The following is a 26,366-nucleotide window of genomic DNA, read 5'->3' as shown; positions in this document are numbered from 1 at the left end:
CACTTCTGAGATAAGCTACTTCTGTGAAGCCTTGCAATACCTTGAGCTGGTAGTGCTGTCCATTTATGTGAAAATAGAGGTAGCAGCGATGGCCTGGATGTATTTAAATATGGAACAAGGCTTCGGTGAGGTCTATAGTGTAGAAAGATGGCTCTTTATATCTTATATCAAAATGAGATATACTGTGCAAAGAGTCCAGGGGTTCCCTTACTACTAGACAAGCAATCCCAAGGTGCTCTCTAAGGAGGTAGTGTGGTCGAGCACCCTTAGGCTTATCAGAGATGAATGTTAGACATTTACCATAGGCACACAGCCAATAAATGAAACACACGACTCAAGAAGGAGATCCACATCAATTTACAAAAATAGCAAGTATCCTCATACATGTTTAGTAACCAGAATCAATAAAATCAGGTAAGTACTTTTTGCAATAGAAACTGCCACAGGTTTGGAAAGTCAACAGTGCAATTCTCGGAAGCTGTAATGTTACACTATGGAAGAGAAAACATAAGGCCAATAGGTACTCCACAGCAACTTACAGGACCAATCTTCCAGACTTGAGGTGAGTATGTGGCAAGGTCCTAGGCCACACCAGCAGGTCACATCAGGTGGCACAGGGCCGGCCTGTGGCAGTGGTGCAGTTCAGCATCGAGTACCCCATTTAAGTCAATGGCGATTGGTCCGGACAAAAAAAATACTGCAGGAGAGGACTTGGGAACCCAGTCAGGGTGAGCCACCAAGTAGGCACAGTTCATGCAATGTTCGGGGATGTAGGGATACCAGTGGTCCTCTTCTCCTCGGTCCAGTGAGTCTGAGTGGAGAGGATCAGTGGACTTTCGGGTTGCCATAACCAGAAGTGGTCGTGGACCATGTTGGCACTGTTGGCCCATTTCAACTTGGACTAGGAGGCATGGGTGTAGTGGTGCTGCCTGGCATTGGGTTTTGGTGGTATGGAGTTCTCTTCAGCATTTCTTGGTAGCAAGCGAGGAGCTCCTTGTGCTGGGGTGAAGGCTGGCAGTCTTCCTTGGCTTTTGGAAGTTTCAGTAGCTGGAGGACAGGAGTCTTTCTTGCAACTGTCGAAGTCAGCAGGCAGACTGGCAGGGCTGGCGTCGAGTCAGTCACTGGTCTCCAGTACTTGCCTTTTGTGTCTCTGGAGTGTTCTTCAGGTCAGCAGGATCTGATTTCCTGGTGCCATGGGCTCCCCTAAATACTAAATTTAGGGGTGTTTAGGGAAGTGTAGGGCTACTTATCCTGGGGGTCACTACACCCATTATATGAGCAATTCCTGTGTAAAGTAAGCATAACACTGTCCCAGAGTTCCTAATTCTGCCATCACCAAGATGTTGGCATTTCCCTTCTGAGGGAAGATAAATCTGCATACTATGGGAGGTGGGCCTCTTTGAAGCCCCCTGCCTTGGAATCCAGAGTTGCAGGTTATCCTGTTGGGAGGGATGTGTTATCATCCCAGCCAGAGCAGGCTTTGTTCCTGACCGCCCGAGAGCAGAGGCTCTCATCCGTGGGGTTCAGAAACCTGTTTGTTGGCAGGCTAGTTAAAACTAGTCAGCCAGCACACGGGTAGAAGAACCACGCCGCCATGGAGCCCGAGTTGCATATCTTCCCCATGCTCTTCTAACTTCTGCTCCATTACGAACACCAACGCCGGCAAAGACGACCACAGTGAGTACAGCCGCCTAGCACACAAGGGGTGGGGGGAATGAGTGGCACACACACGCAACACCCCCACCTCCAACACCACACAAACAGCCAGATGCAGTAACATAATATAGACAACCCCTTCCGCTCAGGAATAATGCAAGGACAACTACTATAGTGTAATAAGTCTGTAATAAGATAAATATATGTGAAATTTGTGCATCCAAATCAAAAAGTATGTACATATTCACAATGCAAGGGACACTGCCCAGTCCTCAATGCCCTTGGGCCACAGGGCTGCATCACAAAGTCTAAGGCCCAACCTCACTCCTGAAACAACACAGAGAGAACACTGCAGGGGCATCAGGTTCAAAATAGACAGGAACCTCAGGGGGATGTGGAATGGGGAGTGGGGGCACCTCAGCCGAAAGATGGTACAACGCCACTGGTCCTGGAGGAGGCAACATGCCCTTCACTCTGTCCTGGGAAGTGCAAGGCCACAGTCTCTCAAGTGGGTGACTTGCCCACATGCTCTGGAGGGGCAGCATGCCCTGTGCTTGGTGCTGGGGAGTGCAAGGCCACAGTCTCTCAAGTGGGTGATTTGCCCACTGACTTCTCCTGCATTTTGCCCTGTAATGCAGGTCCTGGTTAGTGCAAGGTCACAGTCTCTCAGCCGGGTGTCAGACCCACAAGAGTTGCAGGGGCAAGGCCACACAACAGCCCATGAACGCAGGACTACACACTGTCCGCCGGCAGTGACGGATGCTCTGTGGTGGCAGTGACGGCTGCTCTGTGGTGGCAGTGACTGCTGCTCTGTGGTGGCAGTGACGGTGCAGATGTTGGTGCTGGCAGTGGTGGGGGGAGGCTCCAGCCCTTCCCCTGCAGCCTCGGATGGCTGCTCACTGGGGCTGCTGCTGCTAGCAGTGGTGCTGGTGGCGGTGCTAGCAGTGGTGGGGGGAGGCTCCAGCCCTTCCCCTGCAGCCTCGGATGGCTGCCCACTGGGGCTGCTGCTGCTGGCAGTGGTGCTGGTGGCGGTGCTGGTGGTTGTGCTAGCAGTGGTGGGGGGAGGCTCCAGCCCATCCCCTGCAGCCTCGAACGGCTGAACCACCATGGTTGGCAGTGGGGGCTCCGACTGAGTCCCAGCACCAGGCCTCTTGTCCTTTTTGCCTTCTGGTGCAGGCCCCTTGCTCCTCCTGCCAGCAGCTGGAGATTGCTCCTTGCTCCTTTTGGAAGCAGCTGGGGATTGCTACTTGCCCTTTCTATCAGCAGCTGGGGATTGCTCCTTGCCCTTCCTTTTACCAGCTGGGGGTGCCTCTTCACTCAGGGCAGCAGGGCTCACTGGGGCAGGGCCTGAGGTGCCTGGGGTGAAGGAGATGCCCATCTTCCTGGGTGAGCGGGCACGGGAAACACGCTGAGGGGCTGCTGGGAGGGCGGTGCTGGAACTGGTACTGGGGGTGGTGGAAGTACCTGTAGCTGGGGTGGGCACAGAGGTGTCCGCCACCACCAGGAAGTTTCCATCGGAGGAGGAATGCGGGTCAGAACTGTCCCCTCCTGTCTCCACTGTGTTGCTCCCCTCGCCCTCCGTCCCACTGGTGCCCTCACTGTCTGTAGATTCGGCCTCCTGGGCCCTGTTGGATGCAGCTCCCTGCAGTATACCTGAGACCTACAGACCCCTGCCCAGTAGTGAATGCCTACTAGCTTGGTTGGAGGTATTTTACATCAGTACCTTGCTCAACATGGGACCTACTCTGTAATGTCACGCCTGGCCTAGGGGCACCCACAGGCCCACCCCCCCCAGCCAGATACCACCCCACCAGGCGCAGGTTGTATACTGGGGCACTGTACTCACCCCCTTGTGGCTGCTGTGATGCCCCCAAGCGTCCATCCAGCTCCGGATAGGCCACCGCCAGTATGCGGGCCATCAGGGCGATCAGGGTTTGACGGGCACCCCTTCCTCGTTGGGAGGCCATCACCAGCTGGGCCTCCGCCTTCTTCCGTGCCCAGCGTCTCAGGTCCTCCCAACGTTTGCAACAGTGGGTGCTCCGCCTGCTGTAGACCCCAGGGTCCGCACGTCCTTGGCGATGGCACGCCATATACCCTTTTTCTGATGGGTGCTGACCTTCAGGGAAAGGGACACAGGGAAAGAAACTAGTCCAACCGTCCTGCCTGTTACATTCACGGCCCACCATGCCCCTTCCCATCCCCATTAGCACAGACATGGCCCACCAGACATGCAGCACGCTGCCCAGGGCCCATCCACCAACGCCCCCCTTCATGAGGCCTTCACACACAGCACTCCATGCATTCACGACCCATGCATCGTACTCACGGCGTACTCACCTATTGGTCTGGAGGTCCATACAGCATATGGTACTGGGGTAGGACCCCATCCACCAGTCACTCCAACTCCGCGAGGTGAAGGCAGGAGCCCTTTCCCCAGTGACACAAGCCATGGTGAGTTCCAGACACAGGTCACAGCAGCACTTGCTCTGTAGGTCCTCTCCTGTTGAAAGTCAGGTAGCAAGTGAGTGAACAGATAGAAAATGGCGGTGACGTCCGCATCGGTGCATACTGTCACCGGCGGTGTACATCACCATTGGCCACTGTACCCCATAGGGTCCAATGTTAACCAATGAGGAGTTGCACTGCGGTTTTCGACCTGCCTCCCGCAACGGCTCACAACATCAGCGGAATTGCCTAATTTCCACCTGTCCCTCAAAACAGGACAGGCGGACATCATTTCAGGAGGGGGAGTGGGGTGGGGGGTGCAGGCCATGGCTCCTAACTGCATCACAGTACACATATGCACCATTTGGACTTCTCCAACAGAATACTGTTACCACTACGACATGCATTTAAGTGCAGTGGTTTGAAATAAGAGATACTGACCAGCTGCTCACCATTTTGCCCATAGATTGCAACCGCTGCGGATGAATAGGAGTTGGAGACATTCCTCCTCCACCCCCCCACCCCTGTGTACAGGCCCCTGGTGGACTTGGCAACAATGAAGGACAGGCACATTATCCTCACCTATAGACTGGACAGGGCCACAATCACAGAGCTGTGTGCCCAACTGGAGCCTGACCTAATATCTGCTATCCGTCACCCCACCGGGATCCCCCCTCTTGTGCAAGTGCTATAAGTGCTCCATTTCCTGGCAACTGTCTCCTTCCAAAAGACAGTGGGCTTGGCAGCAGGAATGTCTCAGCCAATGTTCTCAATAGTGCTGACCAGAGTGTTGTGTGCCCTGATTAAACACATGCACAGCTACATCGTTTTCCCCCAGGTGGAGGATTTGGCCTCAGTGAAAGCTGATTTGTATGCAATAGGACATATCCCCAACATTATTGGGGCAATTGATGGTACACATACAGCATTCTCCCCCCCTAACACACCCCCCCCCCAAAACCCGGCAAAATGAACAGGTGTTCAGAAATCGAAAGAGCTTTCACTCAATGAATGTGCAGATGGTGTGCCTGATGGATCAACTCCAGAGGCACAGGGTGTGGCTAATAGTTGGGCCCTGGTTCCCACCCAGTGGATGTTGGTGTATGGGTATGGTGTAGGCCCTAAGGGTTGGTGTGTGGCTAACAGTTGTCCCTCGATACTTGCAGGTGACTCTGGTTACCCCAACCTCTCATGGCTACTGACCCCTGTGAGGAATCCCAGGACACGGGCCTTACGTCTCCAACTGCCTTTTCTGCAGCAGTATGAGACAGGAGAAGGTCGTGTGGAAGCAGTGGACCCTGTGGACAGTGAAGATGAGGAGGCAGGGGATGAGGACAACAGAAGTGCAATAATTTGTCAATACTTCCAATGACACACAGGTAAGACAGTGTAACTTCACATTTAATTGGCAGTTTTGTGTTTGACATTGACACTGGCAGGCTGATTTTCCCACTTCCATGGCCACTCACTGTAGCCCTTGGCATCTCTACTTGCAAATATTTGTGCCCCACTATCGCTCCTGGTGTGGTGACTGCAGCCAACTACAGGTCATTCCCATGTATAAATTTCTGTACAGTTGATTTTCAATGTTTAACGAATACATACTTAAATCATTTGACATACTCCATATTTTTTCAAAGGGTGTTTTTTTAAGTGCTAAGAGTTAGAGGGGGATGTGCAATGGGCTGGGGGGGGGGTGGAATGATGGAAGAAAGTCCAGGTTAGAGTCCAGTCTATTTGTATCACAGGTGCATTGTCCAAGGGGGCATAGGAAGGGGAGCAATGGCAGTTCAGGGTGAACAGTGTAACAGAGTGGGACACAAGGGTGACAATCAGGAGAGTCTTATTTCCTGGAGGGGGGTCTTGGCAATAGTCTCTGGCTTCTGCCTAGATCGCAAAGGAACGTTTGCGGGGTGGTTCTCCTTCTGCAGGGGGAGGGGTGCTGGTGGCCTGTTGTTCCTGTGGCGGGGCCTCCTGTCCACTAGTGGCAGCGGAGGTGGGAGGCTGTTCATCAGTATGGCTAGTGGCAGAGGCCCGCTGGTGTGCCACATGCCTCCCTCACAGTGTTGCCCATGTCTGTCAGCACCCCTGCAATGGAGACCAGGGTGGTGTTGATGTCCTTCAAGTCCTCCTTGATCCCGAGGTACTGTTCCTCGTGCAGCCGCATGTTCTTCTGCAACTTGTCCAGTATCTGGCCCATCGTCTCCTGGGAATGGTGGTATGCTCCCAGGATCAAGGTGAGTGCCTCCTGGAGAGTCGGTTCCCTGAGCCTGTCCTCCCCCTGTCGCACAGCATTCCTCCCAGTTTCCCTGTTGTCCTGTGCCTCTGTCCCCTGAACCGTGTGCCCACTGCCACTGACCCCAGGTCCCTGATCGTCCTGTGTTTGTGGGATGGCCTGGGGTCCCTTTATTGGTGGACACACTTCTGATTGACGTGTTCTGGGGACAGAGGTATGGGCCCGCTGGGTGGGTGTTGTGGTGGTGTTCCCTGAGGGGGGAGAGGCTCTGTGGTGGTGTGAGTGTGCCTGGGTAACCTACTGTCAGGAGGTCCCTGATGGGCCAGGTTGGTCATCCACATCCAGGCGAGCAGAGCTGCTGTCATCAATGTGGGCCTCTTCTGTGGGAGGACTGAATGTTGCTGGCACCTCTTCTCCGGTGACATTGGCTGGGGGACCTGTGGGGATGTAAATTCAGTGTTATTGTTTCTGCGTGTGACATCATGTGCATGGGTGTGTTGGCCTCTATGGTTGTTGTTGCCCTGGCAGATGTGTGAGTTACTATCTGGTGGGCTAGGTGATTCTCTCCAGTGTGCAGGCAGTGGTGATAGGTGTCTATGCAGGTCTGTGAGGGGTGTCCATGCACTGGTGTTACATGCAGGGCTTGGTATTGGGATGAGTGGGGTGTGATTGTGGGGTATGTTGGAGGTGGTGAAGTGATGGGAGTTAGGGTAAGGGTAGGGGTTTGTGATGACATGCAGATAGGGGGCGGGTTGATAGTAATAGAGATTTGACTTACCCGAGTCCAGTCGTCCTCCTACTCCTGCCAGGGCCTCAGGATGCATGATTGCCAAGACTAGCTCCTCCCATGTTGTTAGTTCTGGGGGAGGAGGTGGGGGTCCACCGCCAGTCCTCTGTACAGCTAGTTGGTGTCTTGCTGCCGTGGAACGCACCTTCCCCCGTAGGTCATCCACCTCTTCCTGATGTTGTCCTGTGTTCTTGGGTGCTGTCCCACGGCTGTCCACGATTCTCCGCCATAGCTCCATCTTCCTAGCAATGGATGTCTGCTGCACCTGTGATCCAAATAGCTGTGGCTCTACTCAGATGATTTCCTCCACCATGACCCTTAGCTCTTCCTCAGAGAATCTGGGGTGTCATTGTGGTGCCATGGGTGTAGTGTGAGTGGTGTGGGTGAGGGTGTGTGCGGTGATGTGTTAGGGTGTGTGATGTAAGGTGCGTGGATGGTGCATAGGTGATGATGTTAGATGGCTCTGGTTTTGTGTGTGCTCTTGCGGTCTCTCTCTGGTGGCAATTCTTTCTAGTCGTAAAGGGTTGTGGGTAGTATGGGTATGTGTTTTATAGTGGTGTGGTGTGTGTATGAGTGTCAGGTGTGTGTAGTTTGAATTTTCCAATGTGGTGTAGTTTTGTTTGAGTGTGTGTATTTTGAGCACGGAGGTATGTACCGCCAATGGTTTACCACCACTGAATGTCCGCTGCGGTGATTCGTGGGTCATAATGCTGTGGGCGTAGTTCTGTTGGTTCAACGGTGTGGGCTTGGATACTGCCAGTTTATCACTGACCTGTGGGCTGGCGGACTTGTGTGTGTGGCTGTATAGTGACTGATTGGTATGTGTGTGTCATAATATTCTTGGCGGTTATCTGCCGCTGCAGCGTTATGTTGGTGGCAATCTGCATGGCAGTAAGCGGGATTTACCACCAATGCCATAATGAGGGCTTTAATCTTGGTCCTATGAACACAAAACACAGCCTCCATGAGATCCACTGTATGAACCACAAATCCTGAAAAAATAAATTTTCTAATTTTCCTATAAATAGGATTGGTGTTAGGTTGGATTAAACCGATACAACACTGCACATTCTAAATGCTGGAACTGATTTTTTGCTCATGTATTTAGTCTTTCAAATGGGCACATTTTTCACAAGGAGAGTGCCATTATTGCTTATGTCTGTATGTATGTGTGTGTGTGTGTATATATATTATATATATATCACTTAAAAAACAAAGGTTACAGGGACGTTATAGTTAGGCTCACATTTTAAACGTACAAAACCATAGAAAATCACCTGTTATAGCTATCTCAAGTAACTATAACTCGTACCCTAAGATAACTAACTCGCACCACTAGCATGCACAGTTTTTTTTCATTAAAGGTTTTACTGCAAATATTAACAATGATATTATCAAAGATGTCATAAGCGCCGTGATTTCTGGGCTAATTGAAGTGCCTGGCAAGGGCGCGAGTTATAGTTACCTTAGGGCACCACTTATAGTTACTTGAGATGACTAACAGGGTATTTTCAATGGTTTTGTAAGTTTAAAATATGAGCCTACTTACGTCCCAATTACCTTTGGTTTTTTAAGTTAATTTCTATGTTTTTTTTAATTCTGTTTCCTAACTATAACAGCCCTGTAAACTTTGTCTCTTTCAGTGAATTTCTATGTTTTTTTAACGTAAAGTAATTTTCATTACTATACGTTAATCCAACCACCAGCGTGCACGGCCAACCCCTATAATCACCCAACCGTGTGTAGCGGGGTTGACTTCAGCACCAGGTCTGAGGCCAGGCATTGTGAGCAAGCCCCTATAAATTACCCAACCATGTGCCGTGCACGGGTTGGCCACAGGGCCTGGCTGTGGCCAACCTCTATAATCAGCCAACACCACCCTGAACAGCTTTTGACCATGCGTACCCACCCGGCCGTGCACTGAAAGGGTTGGACACAGGGCCTGCAGTCAACTCCTATGAGGATTCAACTGATTGCTGCGCACAGACTGTGGTCATGAGCGGGGGATGGGAGCGGTCTCTGATTTTGATGAATGATAGACTTAAAATTAGATATTGTCAGACAAAGTAAAAACAATGCATTTGTCAAATAAGTAGAGTGAGATAACCTTTTGGTATGTACCTTAAATATTTCAAATAAAAAAATTGTAATACAGAAATGACCATAGTCATATCTAGACTAGAACCCTCAACCTTCAGTGTATGGGTCTGAGACCTTAACCACTAGGCCTAAAGTGACTCATTGGCATGTGGTGTCCAGTCTTAGCTACGACACTGAACCCCAGGATTTTGAGTGGAAAAAGACTTCAATGTTACATCACTAGAATGTTTCACAGTCAAAAGAGTGGAAAATAAACAAACACCGCCATGAGATACATTAGGCCAGAAGTGACCATGGGCTCCTTTGTAACGTTGTTACCAAACATCTTCCTAGTTTGTCTCTTTGAAGTCACTGTATGGAGAGATTATTGCAATAACAATCTCTCTCTTCCATCCCATTATGGGATGGAAGAGAGCAAGGGATAGACCGATAGGACCGTGGGGGAGATTCAATGCCCCCGCAGTCCAAGCAGCCTCCTCAGGTCCTGCGGAAGCCGGCATTGCTCCCACAATCAGGGAGCTGCTTTAAAAAGTAGCTCCCTGCTTGCGGGAGCAATGTTTTCACCAGTTTCCCTGCACACATATTTGCGTGCAGGGAAACAGATGAAAACTCTGCTTCCTGCCAACGGGAGCTCTTTGACAGCTCCTGCAGACAGAAAGCAGATTTTTGCTTTTGCTTGGAGGGAGCTAGCAGGGCCACGCCTGGGGAATGTGGTGGTCCCAAGGGCCATCATTGGCTCCTCGAGGGGGGCCACACGCCCCACTCATCCAACGGGTACTGCACCAGGGAGATGGTGGTCCCAGGGGCCGAAATGTACTCTTCCCATGGTTTTATTTTAGTCCCGGGGAGGTGGTGGTCCCCGGTGCTGCAGGGGAGCTGCCCGGCCTCCTGCATTTAATTAAACATTAGCCCCGGGGAGGTGGAGATTCCAGAGGCCCCACCCTCCTGTAATCTAATAAACACCCTGTGGAGGTGGCAGTTTCCTGGGCTTCAGTAAGTTCAGAAGACACCAAAGGCAGTTTTACATCTAGAAGCTCCCTTAATTTCACATGGCTTTTAAAAAAAGTTATATTGTAGTCTGTCTGACTCACATCAAACTGGAAATGCTTTACATTTAGTACATCGCCTAAAACATTTACTTTTACTGAGCCAAGTACCTTTGTCTATTTTCTTCTGCATGGTGTTTAGCTATGTGTCTCTCATTGATTTGCTGTTTCTATATGTTACCAGGACTCTCTGACAGTGTCTCCTATTATAGGATCCTTCTTCATCCTTATGATGTATACTCGTATATAACAACGTCACACCTAATGTGAAAAGTACTGTTCTTTATCCCATGTGAGGTCACAGATCTTCCTTAGAAAGTCAACAGTATCATTTACAAATTATGGCAAAGACTTAACATAATCTTGTTAAAAATAATCAATGTAACAAGAAGTATTTTCAAACATTCCATCCATAGTCACTATAATTGGGTGTCCTGGAGGTGTAGTTTTATTTTTGTGGATCTTCGGAATTAAATATAATGACAGGACTTTGGTTAATCTTTCTTGAGGTATAAATATTCTTCTTGACTGAGTAGACCTTTCTCTTTCCAATTACTGAGCTTTATTCCATTTTGACAGTCTATCTACATCTCCTGTTGTGTGCTCTTTCTATAACAATTAAAATCATTTAATTGACGATAAGCTTCTTGAGTGTACTTGTTTTCCAGCCATAAAACAATATTACTGCCTTTATTGGCTCGTCTTACTACTACATCTTCTCTTCGTTGATTTTTAGCATCAAGTCCCAATATTGCTCATGCATCCTTGAGGCTGAGCCTGAGTAGCTACGCACAAAAAGCAGACAGGCTAAACTTAGAGGTAATGTATTGAGTATTTATGCAGTACACAAACAGCAACACAATGAAAACACAATACAATAAAAATCCTATACCAATTTAGAACTATAAAGAAAAGTTTAATAACTTATTTGACACCAAAACAATGAAAATCCAATTAGCAGAACCAGAGATCTGATTTTTTAAAGTTTAAGGTTCAAAATAGCAAGTCCTCTGTTTTACGAAATGGCCAACTGGGCTCTTTTAGCATCACAGCCAAGGGTCCAAGAGTGGAGGGAGACCTCTTGGGGTGAAAGACTCACTTAGGCTGGGTCCAAGTGCATGTTTAAGATGTTGGGAGCCTGTTATGTTCCTATGGCTCAAAACACGCGACCATCTGAAAAGCCCTTGGAGTCACTTCTTGAGTCCTGGGTGTAAGTGGTGACGCAGGGCTCTCCAGCAGGGCTGGTCTCTGAAGGTCCCAAGCAGGATCCAGGAAACAAAGCAGTCCTCTCAGGTACCACAGCAGTCTGGCAGAGTGCACAGCAGGTCACAGCAGCCGGCAGTCCCAAGAGAGTCCTTTCACAGGTCCAGTAGTGAACTGAGGAGCAGGTCTGAGAGTGCACTTTTTTATACCCTGGTGCCCTGCTCCTAGAAGTTGGGAGAAGTTTCCAAGAGGGTTCTCTGAAGTTCCAGGAATTTCCTCCCTCACCTGCCCAGACTCCTAGCTGGCAGCACTGACAATACAGGGTTGTTAATCCTATAGTGTGGTGGAAAAGCCCAGCCTATTCTGGTGCAAGTGGGGTTCTGCTTAGCTCCGCCTGGACCCCTCCCTTCAAGTGAGTTAATGACCCATTCAGGCTCTGCTAATCCCCCTATTGTGTGATTGTCTGGGGTGAAGTCCCTAAGTCCCAAAGTCCCAACAGTCAGTTACACCTAGTCATGTGACCTGAGGCAAGTTACAGACACAGGGGATGAGGGGCAGGAAAATGCAGCTTTTTAAAAGTGGCATTTTCCAACTTGTGATGATAAATCTGACTTTACCATTAAAGAGGGTTTATCATTACAAGTTCATAGGTACCAAACATGACATATCTACCACCTCTGGTTTAGCAATTACAGCTCATTATTTTTAATAGGGAATCCCCAATGTTACCCTATGGGAGAGGTAGGCCCTCAGTAGTGCGAAAACACATTTGGAAGTTGTCCTACCTTTTAATTACACAGCACCCTGCCCTTCGGGCTATTTAGGGCCTTCCTTGGGTGACATATGTAATACAAAGGGAGTTTAAGGCTTGGCAAGGGGTTTTAAATGTCAAGTCAACATGGCAGTGGGGACACTGCCTTCAGGCTGCAATGGCAGGTGTGGGACAAGTTGTAAGGTGCCACTTAAGTGGGTGGCACAATAAGTGCTGCAGGCCCACTGGTAGCACTTCATTTACAGGCCCTGGGTATATGGTATACCATTCTACAAGGGACTTACATGTAAATTAAAATGCCAAATCAGGTATATGCCAATCAAACCATGTTTAGAGGAGTGAGCACATGCACTTTAGCACTGGTTAGCAGTAGTAAAGTGCACAGAGTCCTGAGGCCATCAGAGCACAAATCCATACAAATGGAGGCAAACAGGCAAGCATTTGCCAGAAGACCACCCTAAGGTTGACAGGTCTAACAAGGAGAGGTAGCCAACAAAATAATGAGAGGCATTCCTGAGTTAAGTAAAAGGCCGGTAACACAGGTAGTTTCTTTCACATGGTTAACATTTACTACATTTAGTGTACATGGTTAACGTTTGGCTACATTTTTGCCTATATGCAGTGATAGTACAGAACCTCATGCCTAGCTTTGTGGCTTTGAAACCCTGGATGAAAAAGGTCTTGCACTACCTATTTATACGAGGCCAGAACAATATATTAACATCAGAAAATCTGATTAGAACAATACTTAATTGACCAAAACATGTCTGATTCTTCAGATCGTTATATTCAAGCATAGAGGCTTTTCGCAAAAGCAAGACTCAACTTTAGAACATACTAAACTTTATACACTACTTCTATACTAAGTCTACACCGCTCTTTCTCTGTACCACCTCATACATCCTATATTATGTCATCACCAGCATTTCTACAGTATTGGTAGTGTCCCACCATGTTCCCTTTCAATCTGACTCTCTTCAAGAGTCCACAAACCATTATCCTCAAACCTTTTCTTTTTTTACGAATATGTCAATGCATTGTCCACGTCTAATCGCCCAATTTTATAAATAGCCCCTTGTCTATTCTGCTAAAGTACATGTGAACCTTTATTACTCTGTCACCCAGAAAGGGACTAGTTTGTCTACAGCAAAAGCTATACACAAAAAGGATGTGTGTCATCCACCTTCCAAACACTTGAAGACAATCTCTTTCTTCCATGTTAGTGAGCAGGCATCAGTGCAGTAGCTCTCCAATAGCACAGTGCCAGGCCCAGCCTTGCATTCACATTTTTTCTAGAATTTCAGTGTAAATATTACAAAGCAGAAAAGACAGGGTAAACATGAATTCTCCTAAGAAAAAGGATGAAAAAATAAATAAATCACAGAATATTACTTACGTTACGGGTCCAAGGCAACTTGTCTGTATTGTAACCCATCAGGTTCATGAGAAAAACTGCAAATAAATTCCATTCGGAGGAGTTGCTGGGTCCCCCAGGGGCGTTATGAACATTGTACCATTTGACAAGAACCTGCACAGCAATCTCTTTCGGTAAAATATATTTTATGGCTTGCAGACACTTTTTAACTGCATGAAAACAAAATTGAAAAATAAATCAGAAGTTCTTTTGTGCACACACCTGAAATTAACAAGTGTTCCTAAACCTTATTATCAGTGCATCAAGTTCATTTAATTTGGCATGAGCTATCGAGTATAAGTCAAAGGAAGAATAGCAATACAATTCTCACACATTGGCAACTAATATCTTGTGTTCAGATGCACCTTGTGACCTGCTCAAGATAGAAGTGCATTTGATATAAAAAAAGGGAACTTCAGGAGTAGCTCTATGTACTAAGTCAACTGAAAAACAGCCGCAGATAATACTGTTGGTCATGATCAACCGGAACACATGATAGGCCACTTTAACCAGGTTTGTTCTCACAAAGAAGTAACAATGCAAGGATGAAGCAACTTTGTGATGAGCGGGACTATTGTGGCACAAAAATTGTGTCCTAAATATTGTTTACAATAATGCCCACTGAGTGTTTTCTATTATTAACTCAAATGGAGTGATATTGTTTAAGACAAAATATTTGTGTCAGACAATATTCTAAAAATGATATTCTACTACAACACCATAAACACACACTTCCTTGACATATCTTACTGTCTTTAACTGATCCCCTTCTTCCACCTCTTCCCCATTCTCTTCCCTTGCTTTCCCCATGGCAAAATGTCGAACTTCTTGATTTTCTGCCCTAGTCCAGCAAATCCCTGGTTACTCACACGACTCACCCTGTTCGAACTACACTTCCCACAGCACCATTCTTCTCTTCTTTCTCCTTCCATCCACTATCTCTGAATATACTGTGTACCCTCATCCCCTTCCCTACATTTCCTTATCCACTCCTTACCACTTAGCTCTTCACTGAATCCTATCAAGGAGTAGTGATCTCCTCTGGCAAACATCTTCACTTGCCATCAATGGAAATAATCACCCAACATGAAACACATTCATTTCTGCCTTCAAAGGTCTGCTCTCCATATGCTTTTGCCCTTACAAACACTCTTTGTCCGGAACCCCAACGAGAACTTCTTGCCACAGGTCATTACTATATAGACTAATGTACCAAGGACAAACCCCCACTCCATTCAAATGCCCATTTTCATACTCACAGTAGAGTTCACCTTGTATCTCACTTTAGCCTCTTACCCCCTGTCAAATCTCTCCTGAGCCATACGGAGACTGACAGTGATCACAACTAGCCCACCTCACCTGAATTTCTGCCAGTTGTCCCCTCCTGTCTTTAAGCTGCCCCCACTCTGCCGTCCCTGTCTCTAGCTGCACTGAATTATCATCAGCACTTCATCAATGTACTAGACAATTCTATAACCACAACCTAATCACAACACCAAACTCCTTTATAACAAATACATATAACAAATACATACAAAAAGATGCAACCCAAGCACTCCCTGAAGTCACACCCCAGGCTAACAAATCTAGTCAAAAACTGTACATCAAAGAAAACAAGCAGAAGAGTTCAGCAGTCTTCAACAGTTTCCAATACATACAAGCTTCCATGGTTCATAATTCACAAAATGTGAATTCTTATTTGTTAGAATCCCACTTTTTTACATTCTCCTCATTCTTCCTGGTGATTTACAGACTGCGAAGGTACAATCCTGCCTTCTCTGAAGCCTTTCTCGACTTAATTGTCAATATTATGCTTAACGACCTGCTTGATATGGGGCAAACTAGCCCCCCCAAAAAAATAAAATAGATCCTAGAAGCATTGAACCTATTTCAACTGGTCTTCTGCACCACCCATTTAATGAGACAGATTGTAACTGCTATATTCACCTCCTCAGAATTAATTGACATGACCGGACATCACCCCCTCAGCTGGAGTGACCATCATGAGCCTTCCTATCACACTGAAAATCTCTACCTCAGCACCCTTCAATCACTATGTTCTATTTCACTGCCAATCATACCAATCACTACAGAACAGAAACAACTGGCTAACTCACTGATTGAGGTGCTGATCCCCCTTCAAGGACTACACCAGATCAGAAAACTGGAGCAAGGAGAGTAATTCTTGAAAGGCAATACAAGTTGATAAAAGAACAATCAAAGACTATGCAAAAAAACGAACAAGAATGAGAAGCATTGTTTCCAACACTTTTGCAGGGTACAGAAAGCCACCATCAACAAAGCAAAGCGGCTCTACTTCAGAACCTGCATTTCACAAGCACCATGTCCATTTAGGGACATATATAAAATCACTGATGAATTACAATAGCAGTCCATTGAGGAATTCTGACTGATGGCAGTCAACAAACTCTAAAGCAACAGAGGTGGGGCCATAATATACAAAGTACCCCAGAGTTGCAACAGATGTGTGAGCCACGGGGTATTTTGGAATCAAAGAACGGACTGCATACGTATAGCATAAAATGTATACCAGTACAATCACAAGAGGGAGTTCCCTCATTTGTATAAGGGTGAGGGGAAGGCAGTACATCCTCCAAAGTACTCCTTTACAGGGGCCAAATGGGTCCCAGGAAACATTCTGACATCCCCCTGTAGGCAGATGAGATAACCCACTTGAAAATGATGTCAAAAACAGCAGTAGTTTAAAATACACCAGCAACTAAATAAATGCTTTCCTCAGCAGATGTGCAAACTGTCAGCCTGATTACTTGCACTAACTGCAGAGTATTTTTAGTGAAATCAAGTGCACTGTCTCAGTCTGCACCAGGTGCACCGAGTTAAGGGTGTGTCGCAATGCCCAGTGTGTTTGATGTATAATTCAGGCCCTGGACAGCTCACTCTGGGCCATGTTCCTGAAAACATAACTATTATAGCCTACACAGTCAAAATATTTTCGATCCACTAAACACAAGGACTAGTAAGTGTGCCTACTCCTGCACATCCTAGCACCAACCAGACACAGGAATAAAGCACTGCTATACAAGTGAAGTTTGTGTGTACTAATAGGGAAATAGAGGATTACATTTTTTGTAATTTCAAGATGAAGAGCAAACAGTGGGAGGATAACCTTTTCAATTAACTTTGGCTTAAGGCAGAAACTGTTTAAGGACTGAAAGTCAGAAAACACTAAAGCATTCTATGCATCCATAACTGTACCGAGTGAAGCAGCAATTGATGCCCTGGGTCCATCCCTACGTAAGATAGGATGCCCATTGACTCTGCAATTCTGAAAGCGAAGTGCAGCTGTCAAAGACCTTTGCACGTTCAGCCACAAAAATATCTTATTGAAGATTCTGAGTTAGCTGAAGCAAACACCACTGTGACTATCTGCAAGCTGTGAGCCAAGTGAGGACCTCAGAGACAACCAAATTTCACTAGCTAGGAAGAGACCCATGATTTCTAGCCCATAGATGTTTTGCCTGCCAAGGATGGGATTACGAGACGTGAGTAGAATTTCGTATTAAGAAAGATGGTGGACTTCCATCTTCCAAGTAGTTGCCAAGGCTCCAGATTCCCTTAATTTCTAAAAGGAATACCCAAAGATGACCTGGGCCTTTTGCAAATATGTAAAACCGGCCCCAACCATATGGAACAAGATGGTCACATGAGTAGACTGACTAAAGAGAGGGAGAACAGACTCCTGCAGGACACATCAGCTCAAAGCTTTGGCTTCAGATGCAAACGAGGCGGTAACTGCTTGGTCTCTTCTTTCAAAGAAATAATTAATCTACTTCAGGCTGGAACCAATTTTCCATGCTCCATTCTGTGAATAATTAAGATGCTATGCTTAATAGTGTCAACGTCTGCGGAAAGGCCTAATCGTATCAGTACTCAGACACCTCAATAAGCTGCAATGAACAATATCACAAGTGTTTGGTAGCATGGTTATGCCAAAAACCTGCTTGGAAAAAGTCCATATTGGAACACAGTTTGTTTTTTGTTCTTTTCTCCATTGCTCTCCCTGCCTCCTAGCGATTAAACAATATTTCTTTTTGGGTTTAAGGTTAACCAGTCATTACAGACCAGCCAGAACAACCTCCTGTTTTTTCCTTTTTTTTTTTTTCTTTTTTTTTTAAATGGCCATTTGTGCTGCGGTACTGTTTCAACTGCTACTATGTTTTTTGTGTCTGCTACTATGTTTTTAGTGTTTCCACAAAGGTTGGCTAGAAGCACTTTCTACTATTAGTGGAGTGCTTCCTTAATGGCCACAATCTTGGGAAGTGAGCCCAGCTGAACAACTAGCCTGTCATCATTTTGGACTGTAAGTGTACCCAGCTGCGATTCAGTACTTAAGCCCTCCAGCTCTTGCAATGTGCCAGCCAGCTGTGCTCTATATAAACTTAGCTGCACTGCTGCCATGCTGGACGCCAGCAGACATTTAGGAGCTTATGACATCAGGTAATGTGCACAGAAGCTGATACTCCATGAAGCTGCATTCCCAGTTCCTACTACGGCAAAAGTAGATTCACACTGCATTCAGGCTTTAAAGGCAGCAAATATTTACCATTATAGCTCATACTTTGTTTAATGTTTCACATACAGTAATCAAAAAGTAATTGACAGTTTTGAACTTTACTCTGTAATGTTAGATGTCCTGTACAACACAGACAACAGCTTACTCTTCAGCCTCTATAACTGCAATTTCTTACGGAAGTGTGTTTCTGGTGACCACAGACCCTTCACAGATGATCTACTACCTATACCTTTTTGAAAACTACAGCACAAGTCTAACAATGTGTGGGGCAGCCTTAACTGAAAATGATCCTCAGATTGTGTTTAAAAAAAAATATGAAAATTCAATCAAGATAAACAACTGTGCCATCATGCAGTGTTAGAAATGTGACTCTTAAAACTCGATAAAAAAAAAACAACCTGATCCTGCCTGGTGATCTTAACTGAAGATTACTGAATAGTAAGGTAGAACATCAGGAGGGATATGTCCTGGACCAAATAGTCACTGCTTGCAACACAATCACAGTTGACAAGCCTATTCCCTTTGCCTGGACCAATCATTCTGGGATCCTTTCCATATATAGGGAAAATGTCACTTACCCACCGTACATCTGTTCGTGGCATGTTGGGCTGCAGATTCACATGCTATGCATATTCTGCCATCTAGTGTTGGGTTCGGAGTGTTCCAAATTGTTTTTCTTCAAAGAAGTGTTTTCGAGTCAAGGGATCGAGTGACTCCTCCTCTTCGGCTCCATTGCGCATGGGCATCGACTCCATGTTAGATTGTTTTCCCGCAGAGGGTTAGGTAGGAGTGATACAGAGTATAAAGAAAAGAGATGTCCATGCAAATGGAATATATATATATATATATATTTACAAATGAATGTTTTAACTTAAACGGCTCAGGCTCCCGGGGAGGTGGGAGGGTGCATGTGAATCTGCAGCGGAACATGCCATGAACAGATGTACACTGGGTAAGTGACATTTTCCGTTCAATGGCATGTGTAGCTGCAGATACACATGCTATGCATAGATTACAAAGCAGTTTTGCCTCCCATAAGCGGTGGTCAGCCTGTAGGAGTTGAAGTTGTTTGAAATAGTGTTCTTAGTACAGCCTATCCTACTGTGGCCTGTTGTGTTGCTAACACATATACAAAGTAATGCTTGGTAAATTTATGGGGTGTTGACCAAGTGGCTGCTTTACAGATTTCTGTCATTGGTATGTTCCCTAAAAAAGCCATTGTTGCCCCTTTTTTCCTGGTGGAATGTGCTTTTGGTATTAATAATAGCTGCCTTTTAGCTTTTAGGTAACATGTTTGGATGCATTTTACTATCCATCTAGCTAGTCCTTGCTTTGAGATAGGGTTACTAATATGTGGTTTCTGGAACGCCACAAATAACTGTTTGTTTTTTCTAAACGATTTTGTTCTATCAATGTAATAAATTATAGCTCTTTTAATGTCCAATGTATGCAGCGCTCTTTCTGCTACAGAGTCTGGCTGTTGGAAGAAGACTGGGAGTTCCACTGTTTGATTGATATGAAACGGTGATATCAACTTTGGTAGAAATTTTGGGTTTGTTCGAAGTACCACTTTATGCTTGTGTACTTGTATGAACGGTTCTTGAATAGTGAAAGCTTGGATTTCACTAACTCTTCTCAATGAAGTAATTGCAACTAGGAATGAGACTTTCCATGTTAGGTATTGAATCTGACATGAATGCATAGGTTCAAATGGTGGACCCAGGAATCGTGTGAGTACAATGTTTAGATTCCACGAAGGCACTGGAGGTGTTCTTGGTGGAATGATGCGTTTTAATCCTTCCATGAAGGCTTTGATAACAGGGACCCTAAATAGAGAGGTGTGTTGTATATTTTGCAAATACGCCGAAATAGCAGTGAGATGTATTTTGATGGACGAGAAGGCTAAATTTGTTTTTTTGCAGATGAAGCAAGTAACTTACAATGTCTTGTACTGATGCTGAAAGAGGGGCAATCTGTTTAGATTGACAGTAAAACACAAACCTTTTCCATTTGTTTGCATAACACTGCCTGGTCGTGGGTTTTCCTGCTTGTTTAATTACTTCCATACATTCTGCTGGAAGATGTAGGTATCCAGACTCTAGGACTTCAGGAGCCAAATCGCTAGATTGAGTATTTTTTTAGGATCTGGATGCCTGATCAGTTGTTTGTTTTGCGTTAACAGATCTGGTCTGTTGGGGAGTTTGATGTGTGGTACAACTGACAGAGCTAACAGTGTTGTGTATCAAGGTTGACGTGCCCACATTGGTGCTACAAGTATGAGTTTATTTTGACGAAGTTTGTTGACTAGAAATTGAATGAGCGGGAAAAGCTTAAGCAAGTATCCCTGACCAGTTGATCCATAGAGCATTGCATTGGATAAAGGGTGTGGGAACCTGGATGCGAAGTTTTGGCATTTTGCGTTTTCGCTGGTGGCGAATAGGTCTATGTCTGGCATTCCCCAGTGACTAAAGTATGTCTGAAGCACTTGGGGATGAATTTCCCACTTGTGTGTTTGTTGATGATCTCGGCCGAGAACATCTGCCAATTGGTTGTGTATTCCTGGAATGTATTGTGCTACCAGATGAATGTTGTTGTGTATTGCCCAATGCCAAATCTTTTGTGCTAGAAGGGACAGTTGCGATGAGTGGGCCCCTCCTTGTTTGTTTAGGTAATACATTGTAGTCATGTTGTCTGTTTTGATAATAATGTGGATGTGAATAAGTAGAGTCTGAAAGGCTCCGAGTGCTAGGAATACAGCTAGCAATTCTAGGCGATTTATGTGAAGTTGTTTGAGTTTGGTGTCCCATTGTCCTTGAATGTTGTGATTGTTGAGGTGTGCCCCCCATCCAATCATTGATGCATCTGTTGTAAGTATGGTCTGAGGCACAGGGTCTTGAAATGGCAGCCCTTTGTTTAGATTTGTGGAATTCCACCACTGAAGTGATATGCGTGTTTGGCGGTCTATCAACACTAGATCTCGAAGTTGACCCTGTGCCTGCGACCATTGCTTTGCAAGGCACTGTTGCAAGGGTCGCATGTTTAGTCTTGCATGTGGAACAATCGCAAGACAGGATGCCATCAGGCCTAATACTTTCATGACAAATTGTGTACTGTTGGCCTGTCTGTATTTGTGCTAATATATTGTAAAATGCTTGTATTCTTTGCGGATTTGGGCTTGCTAGCGCTTTGAGTATTTAGTGTTGCCCCCTAAATACTTCTGAATTTGCGCAGGTTGTAGTTGTGACTTTTGGTAGTTTATGGAGAACCCTAGGGTGTGCAGGGTTTGTATTACATAATGCGCATGGTTTTGACACTGTGTATGACTGTTTGATTTTATTAGCCAATCATCTAGATATGGAAAGACATGAATGCGTTGCCTTGTTAGGTAGGCTGCGACTACCGCCAGGGATTTTGTGAATACCCTGGGAGCTGTTGTTATTCCGAAGGGTAACACTTTGAACTGATAATGCTTTCCTTGAATGACAAACCTGAGATATTTTCTGTGCGCTGGATGGATGGGTATGTGAAAATACGGATCCTTGAGGTCTAATGTTGCCATGAAATCATGTTGTTGACGTAGTGGGATAACATCCTGTAGTGTTACCATGTGAAAGTGTTCTGACAGGATGTAAAGATTGAGGGTCCTAAGATCTAATATTGGACTTAAGGTCCCGTCCTTTTTGGGAATGAGGAAATACACTGAGTAAACTCCTGTCCCTGTTTGATTTTGTGGTACAGCTTCTATTGCTTGTTTGAGTAATAGAGATTGTACTTCTTTTTGCAACAGAGCGATATGGTCTGTAGATAGCTTGTGTGGTTTTGGTGGAATATTTGGTGGAGTTTGTGTCAATTCTATGCAATAGCCATTGCGGATAATTGATAATACCCAGCTGTCTGTGGTAATGGGCAGCCAATAGTTGTGGAACCTTTGCAGTCTTCCCCCCACAAATGAGGTGTGAATTGGGGAGGGATGGCACAAGTCACTGCTTAGTTTGTTGTGAGGCTTGTTTTGCTGTTTGATATTTTCCCCTGCCTCTGGGGTACTGGCCTCTATATTTACCTTTGAAGCCACCTCGTTGATATTGAGGTTGGTAGGCTGACTTTGGCTGTGAGGTGGATGCCTTGGCAGTTTGGGCTCTAAATCCACCTCTGTATTGGGGCTTACGAAAGGATCCCCTGTATTGCATGTTATACAGAGCACCCATGGCCTTGGCGGTGTCTGAATCTTTTTTCATTTTTTTTTTATTGCCGTGTCCACCTCTGGGCCAAAAAGTTGTTTTTGGTTGAATGGCATATTGAGGACTGCCTGTTTATTTCAGACTCGAATCCTGAAGACCTAAGCCATGCGTGTCTTCTTATGGTTACAGCAGTGTTGATGGTTCTTGCTGCTGTATCTGCAGAGTCTAGGGCTGACCCGATCTGATTTTGATGATGGCTTGTCCTTCCTCTACTATTTGTTGTGCCCTCTTTTGCTGTTCCTTGGGGAGATGCTGAATTATGTCTTTCATCTCATCCCAGTGGGCCCTGTCGTATCTAGCCAACAATGCCTGAGAGCTGGCTATCCTCCACTGGTTGGCTGCCTGAAATGCCACCCTTTTCCCCGCAGCATCAAACTTTCTACTCCCCTTGTCTGATGGGGGTGCATCACCTGATGACCGCGAACTTGCTCTTTTTCTGGCTGCGCTTACGACTACAGAGTCTGGAGGTAACTGTTGGGTGGTAAAGATAGGATCAGAAGGAGGTGGCTTATATTTTTTCTCCACCGTAGGAGTAGTTATTCTTGCTTTTACTGGCTCCTTGAATATTTGGTCAGCATGTTTTAACATGCCGGGGAGCAGGGGAAGCGACTGATAAGTTGCATGTGTAGAGGAGAGTGCATTAAAAAGGAAATCCTCCTCTAATGGTTCAGTATGCATGGCGACATTGGGATAGGATGCCGCCCTAGCTATTACTCGAGTGTAGCCTGTACTATCCTCTGGTGGTGAAGGCTTAGAGGGATAGCAATCTGGGTTGTTGTCTGGAATGGGGTCTGGATCATAAAGATCCCATGGATCCACATTGTCCTGCTGCGAGTCAAATGAGTATGCTGGTGACTGCATAGGTGTAGGACTAGTAGGGGGAGAGATATGTAAATGTGGAGAGTGAGGAGGAAACTGAAGAGGAGAAAATTGAGGAGGTGGAGGTTTCTCCTTTGTTCTTGGCACTTTAGCTGGAGGCTGCGCAGTGTCCAATTTCTATTGAAAGGCTAATTTCCTCTTTGGTTTTGGAGGTGGTACTGTTAAAATTCTGCCAGTCTCTTTATGGATGTGAATCCTGGCTTGCCTTTCATCGATTGCCTCCATTTGTGAGTCTCCCTCAGTAGCTTTATGGCTTTCTTTACGTGCCTGTGAAAGGCCATGCTCCTCTGTGTAAATAGGCTTTTTCGGCTCCGAAGCTGTTTTTTTCGGTATAAAAAAAGTTGGGGTTGAGGATGGTCTCTGCTCCGAAAACGATTTTTGAGATTTGGACTCGAAAGAGCGATGTGTGCTCGGCTCGGAGACAAAGCTTCGGCTCGAGTCCGATGGCCTGGGAGGAGTGGCCTTTTTCAGTGCCGAAGTTGTGGGTTGGTTACCAGAGGTCTTTTTTCGGGTCGAGCCATGGCCTTCCGGCAGTGGCGTCCCCAAGGCCTTATGTTTGGGCTTGGCCAGAACAGGGGCAGGCGTACTCACGTGCTGCTGCCGTGACCGGTCTGTCCTCCTCAGATTCCTGCTCGGAGTCGGATCCTCGAACGGAGACAGCAGTATGCATGATCTCCTCCTCTTCGACGTCAAGACATTCGGTGCTTTTGGATGCCATCTCGAGTCTCAGTGCTCTTCTGTCTTGGAGCATTTTCTTGGAACGGAAGGATCTGCAGGCCTCGCAATTTTCTTCCTGATGGTCTGGGGAAAGGCAGAGATTACAGACGAGATGTTGGTCTGTGTAAGGGAATTTAGCGTGGCACCGAAGACAAAAGCGGAATGGAGTCCGGTCCATGAGGCTTCCACGTGGTCGGCCCGACTAGGCCAGAGTTGGGCACGGGTGAAGAGCGAGTAAAGATGTTTGATCCGACGGTACCGAAGTGTCGATAGAAGATGGAATGCGATCAAAACAATACCAATGAGAATTAGAGAGTTTTGAAACTTTTCCGACTCGAACTATCGGAGCGAAAGGAAACACATTCGAACCCAATGGCAGAAAGAAAACAATTTAACATGGAGTAGATGCCCATGCGCAATGGAGCCAAAGAGGAGGAGTCACTCGATCCTGTGACTCAAAAACACTTCTTCGAAGAAAAACAACTTGTAACACTCCAAGCCTAACACTAGATGGCAGACGTATGCACAGCATGTGTATCTGCAGCTACACATGCCATCATATATATTATATATATATATATATATATACATATATATATATATACATATATACATACATATACATATAAATATTACTTACCCCGTAGGCATCTGATCGTAGCATGTAGTAGATTCACATGCTCTACATTCTCATGCCATCTAGTGTTGGGTCTGGATGTGTACAAGTTGTTTTTCTTCAAAGAAGTCTTGAGTCACAAGGCAAAGTGACTCCTCCTCCTGGTGATAATGCGCTTGGGCATAGACTCCCCTGTTACATTGCTTTCCCGCAGTCGGGTGAGGATAGAGTGTGATTAAGTGTTAGTAAAGAGATGTCCATGCATTTGAAATTATAAGAAGGTACTGCAACAGCCACAGGCGTCCGAGGAGGAGGGCGGGCACATGTGAATCAACAGCACTATATGCAGCGAACAGATGCTTACAGGGTGCAAGAAATAATCTGTTCAATGGCGTGTGTGGCTGTAGGAGGTGGTGGCGAACCTGTGGGTATTGCAGTTGTTTGAAAAGGGGTGAGTAGCATTGTCTGTTCTACATTTGCTTGTTGGGGTGCTAATACATCCACACAATAATGTTTAGTTTAAGTGTGTGGAGTAGACCATGTGGCTGCTTTACAAATCTCAGCTATTGATATATTGCCCAGAAAAGCCACAGAAGCTCCCATTTTACGGGTAGTGTGTGCCCCAGGAGGTGTGACTAAAGTTTTTAGCTTTGGCGTAACATGCCTGAATACATGTAATTATCCATCCAGAAATACCCTACTTAGATATGGGCTTTTCCTTTGTGAGAGCGCGAAAAGGCAACATAAAGTTGCTTGGTTTTACAAAACTCTTTAGTTCTGTGAATACAGTACACTAAAAATCTTTTTCCACTAGTGTATGAAGGGCCCTTTATGCAACCGAATATGGTTGAATATGGTTGCAGGAAAAAAACTGGCAATTCCGTTGACTGAGGTGGAAAGCGAAAACTACTTTTGCAAGGAATTTTGAGTTAGTTCAAAAGACTACCCTATTTGTGTAGCTGAAAGAAAGATACTTCCAAGGTTAGTGCCTGGAGCTTACAGACACATCTAAGTGAAGTGCACTGCTAAAAAGGCTAACCTCCAAAATAGGATTTGAAGAGGGCAGTTATGCAAAGTTTTGAACGGTGGGCCAATAAGTCTGGTAAGTACAATGTTAAGATTCCAAGTAGGTGCAGTGGGGACCCTAGGTGGAATTACTCTTTTAAGGCCTTCCATGAATGCCTTAATGATTGGTACTTGAAACAATGATAAATGCTTCTGTTTTGTAGGTAGGAAGCTATGCAGCTAAATGCAGGCGTACTGAAGTGAATGCTAGGCCAGAGGTCTGCAAATGAAGTAAATAGCGTTTATCACAGCAGTAGAAAGCAAATATTTTCCACTTAGCAGCATAACACGCTCTGGTTGTGGGTTTAGTTGCTTCCTTGAGAATGGTCATGCATTCTGGTGGGAGATTCAAGTAGCCGAATTCTAGGACTTTAGGAGCCAAATTGCAAGGTTGACTTCTTTTGGAATTGGGTGCCTGACTTCTCCATGATTCTGAGTGAGAAAATCCAGGTTGTGGGGAAGTTTCTCAGCAGCACTCCAGAGAGCTCAAGTATTGCGGTGAACCATGGTTGTCAAGCCCAAATGGGGGCTACCAGAATGAGGGTGAGAGGTTTGCCTGAGCTTCCGAACCACAAACGGAAGAAGTGGAAGACTCAGGTGAATTTCCCACTCAGAGACCTGTTGCCACATCCTGCTG

At 45.9% G+C, this 26,366-nt stretch overlaps 1 protein-coding gene across 2 annotated transcripts in view; it reads right to left on the bottom strand.

The window, feature by feature from the left end:
• Positions 1-26,366, bottom strand: part of ANAPC1 (anaphase promoting complex subunit 1) — a 614,893-nt gene that overhangs the window by 429,028 nt on the left and 159,499 nt on the right. For both annotated transcript variants that reach the window (XM_069234703.1, XM_069234704.1), the window contains exon 16: positions 13,642-13,829. In XM_069234703.1, coding sequence (XP_069090804.1) covers positions 13,642-13,829 — 188 coding nt within the window. The remainder of the gene's footprint in view (positions 1-13,641; positions 13,830-26,366) is intronic.

Source organism: Pleurodeles waltl, chromosome 5 (genome assembly GCF_031143425.1).
Source record: "Pleurodeles waltl isolate 20211129_DDA chromosome 5, aPleWal1.hap1.20221129, whole genome shotgun sequence".
NCBI classification, from domain to species: domain Eukaryota; kingdom Metazoa; phylum Chordata; class Amphibia; order Caudata; family Salamandridae; genus Pleurodeles; species Pleurodeles waltl.
Note: the sequence above shows the minus strand (reverse complement) of the source record. Positions and strands in the feature narration are given on the sequence as shown.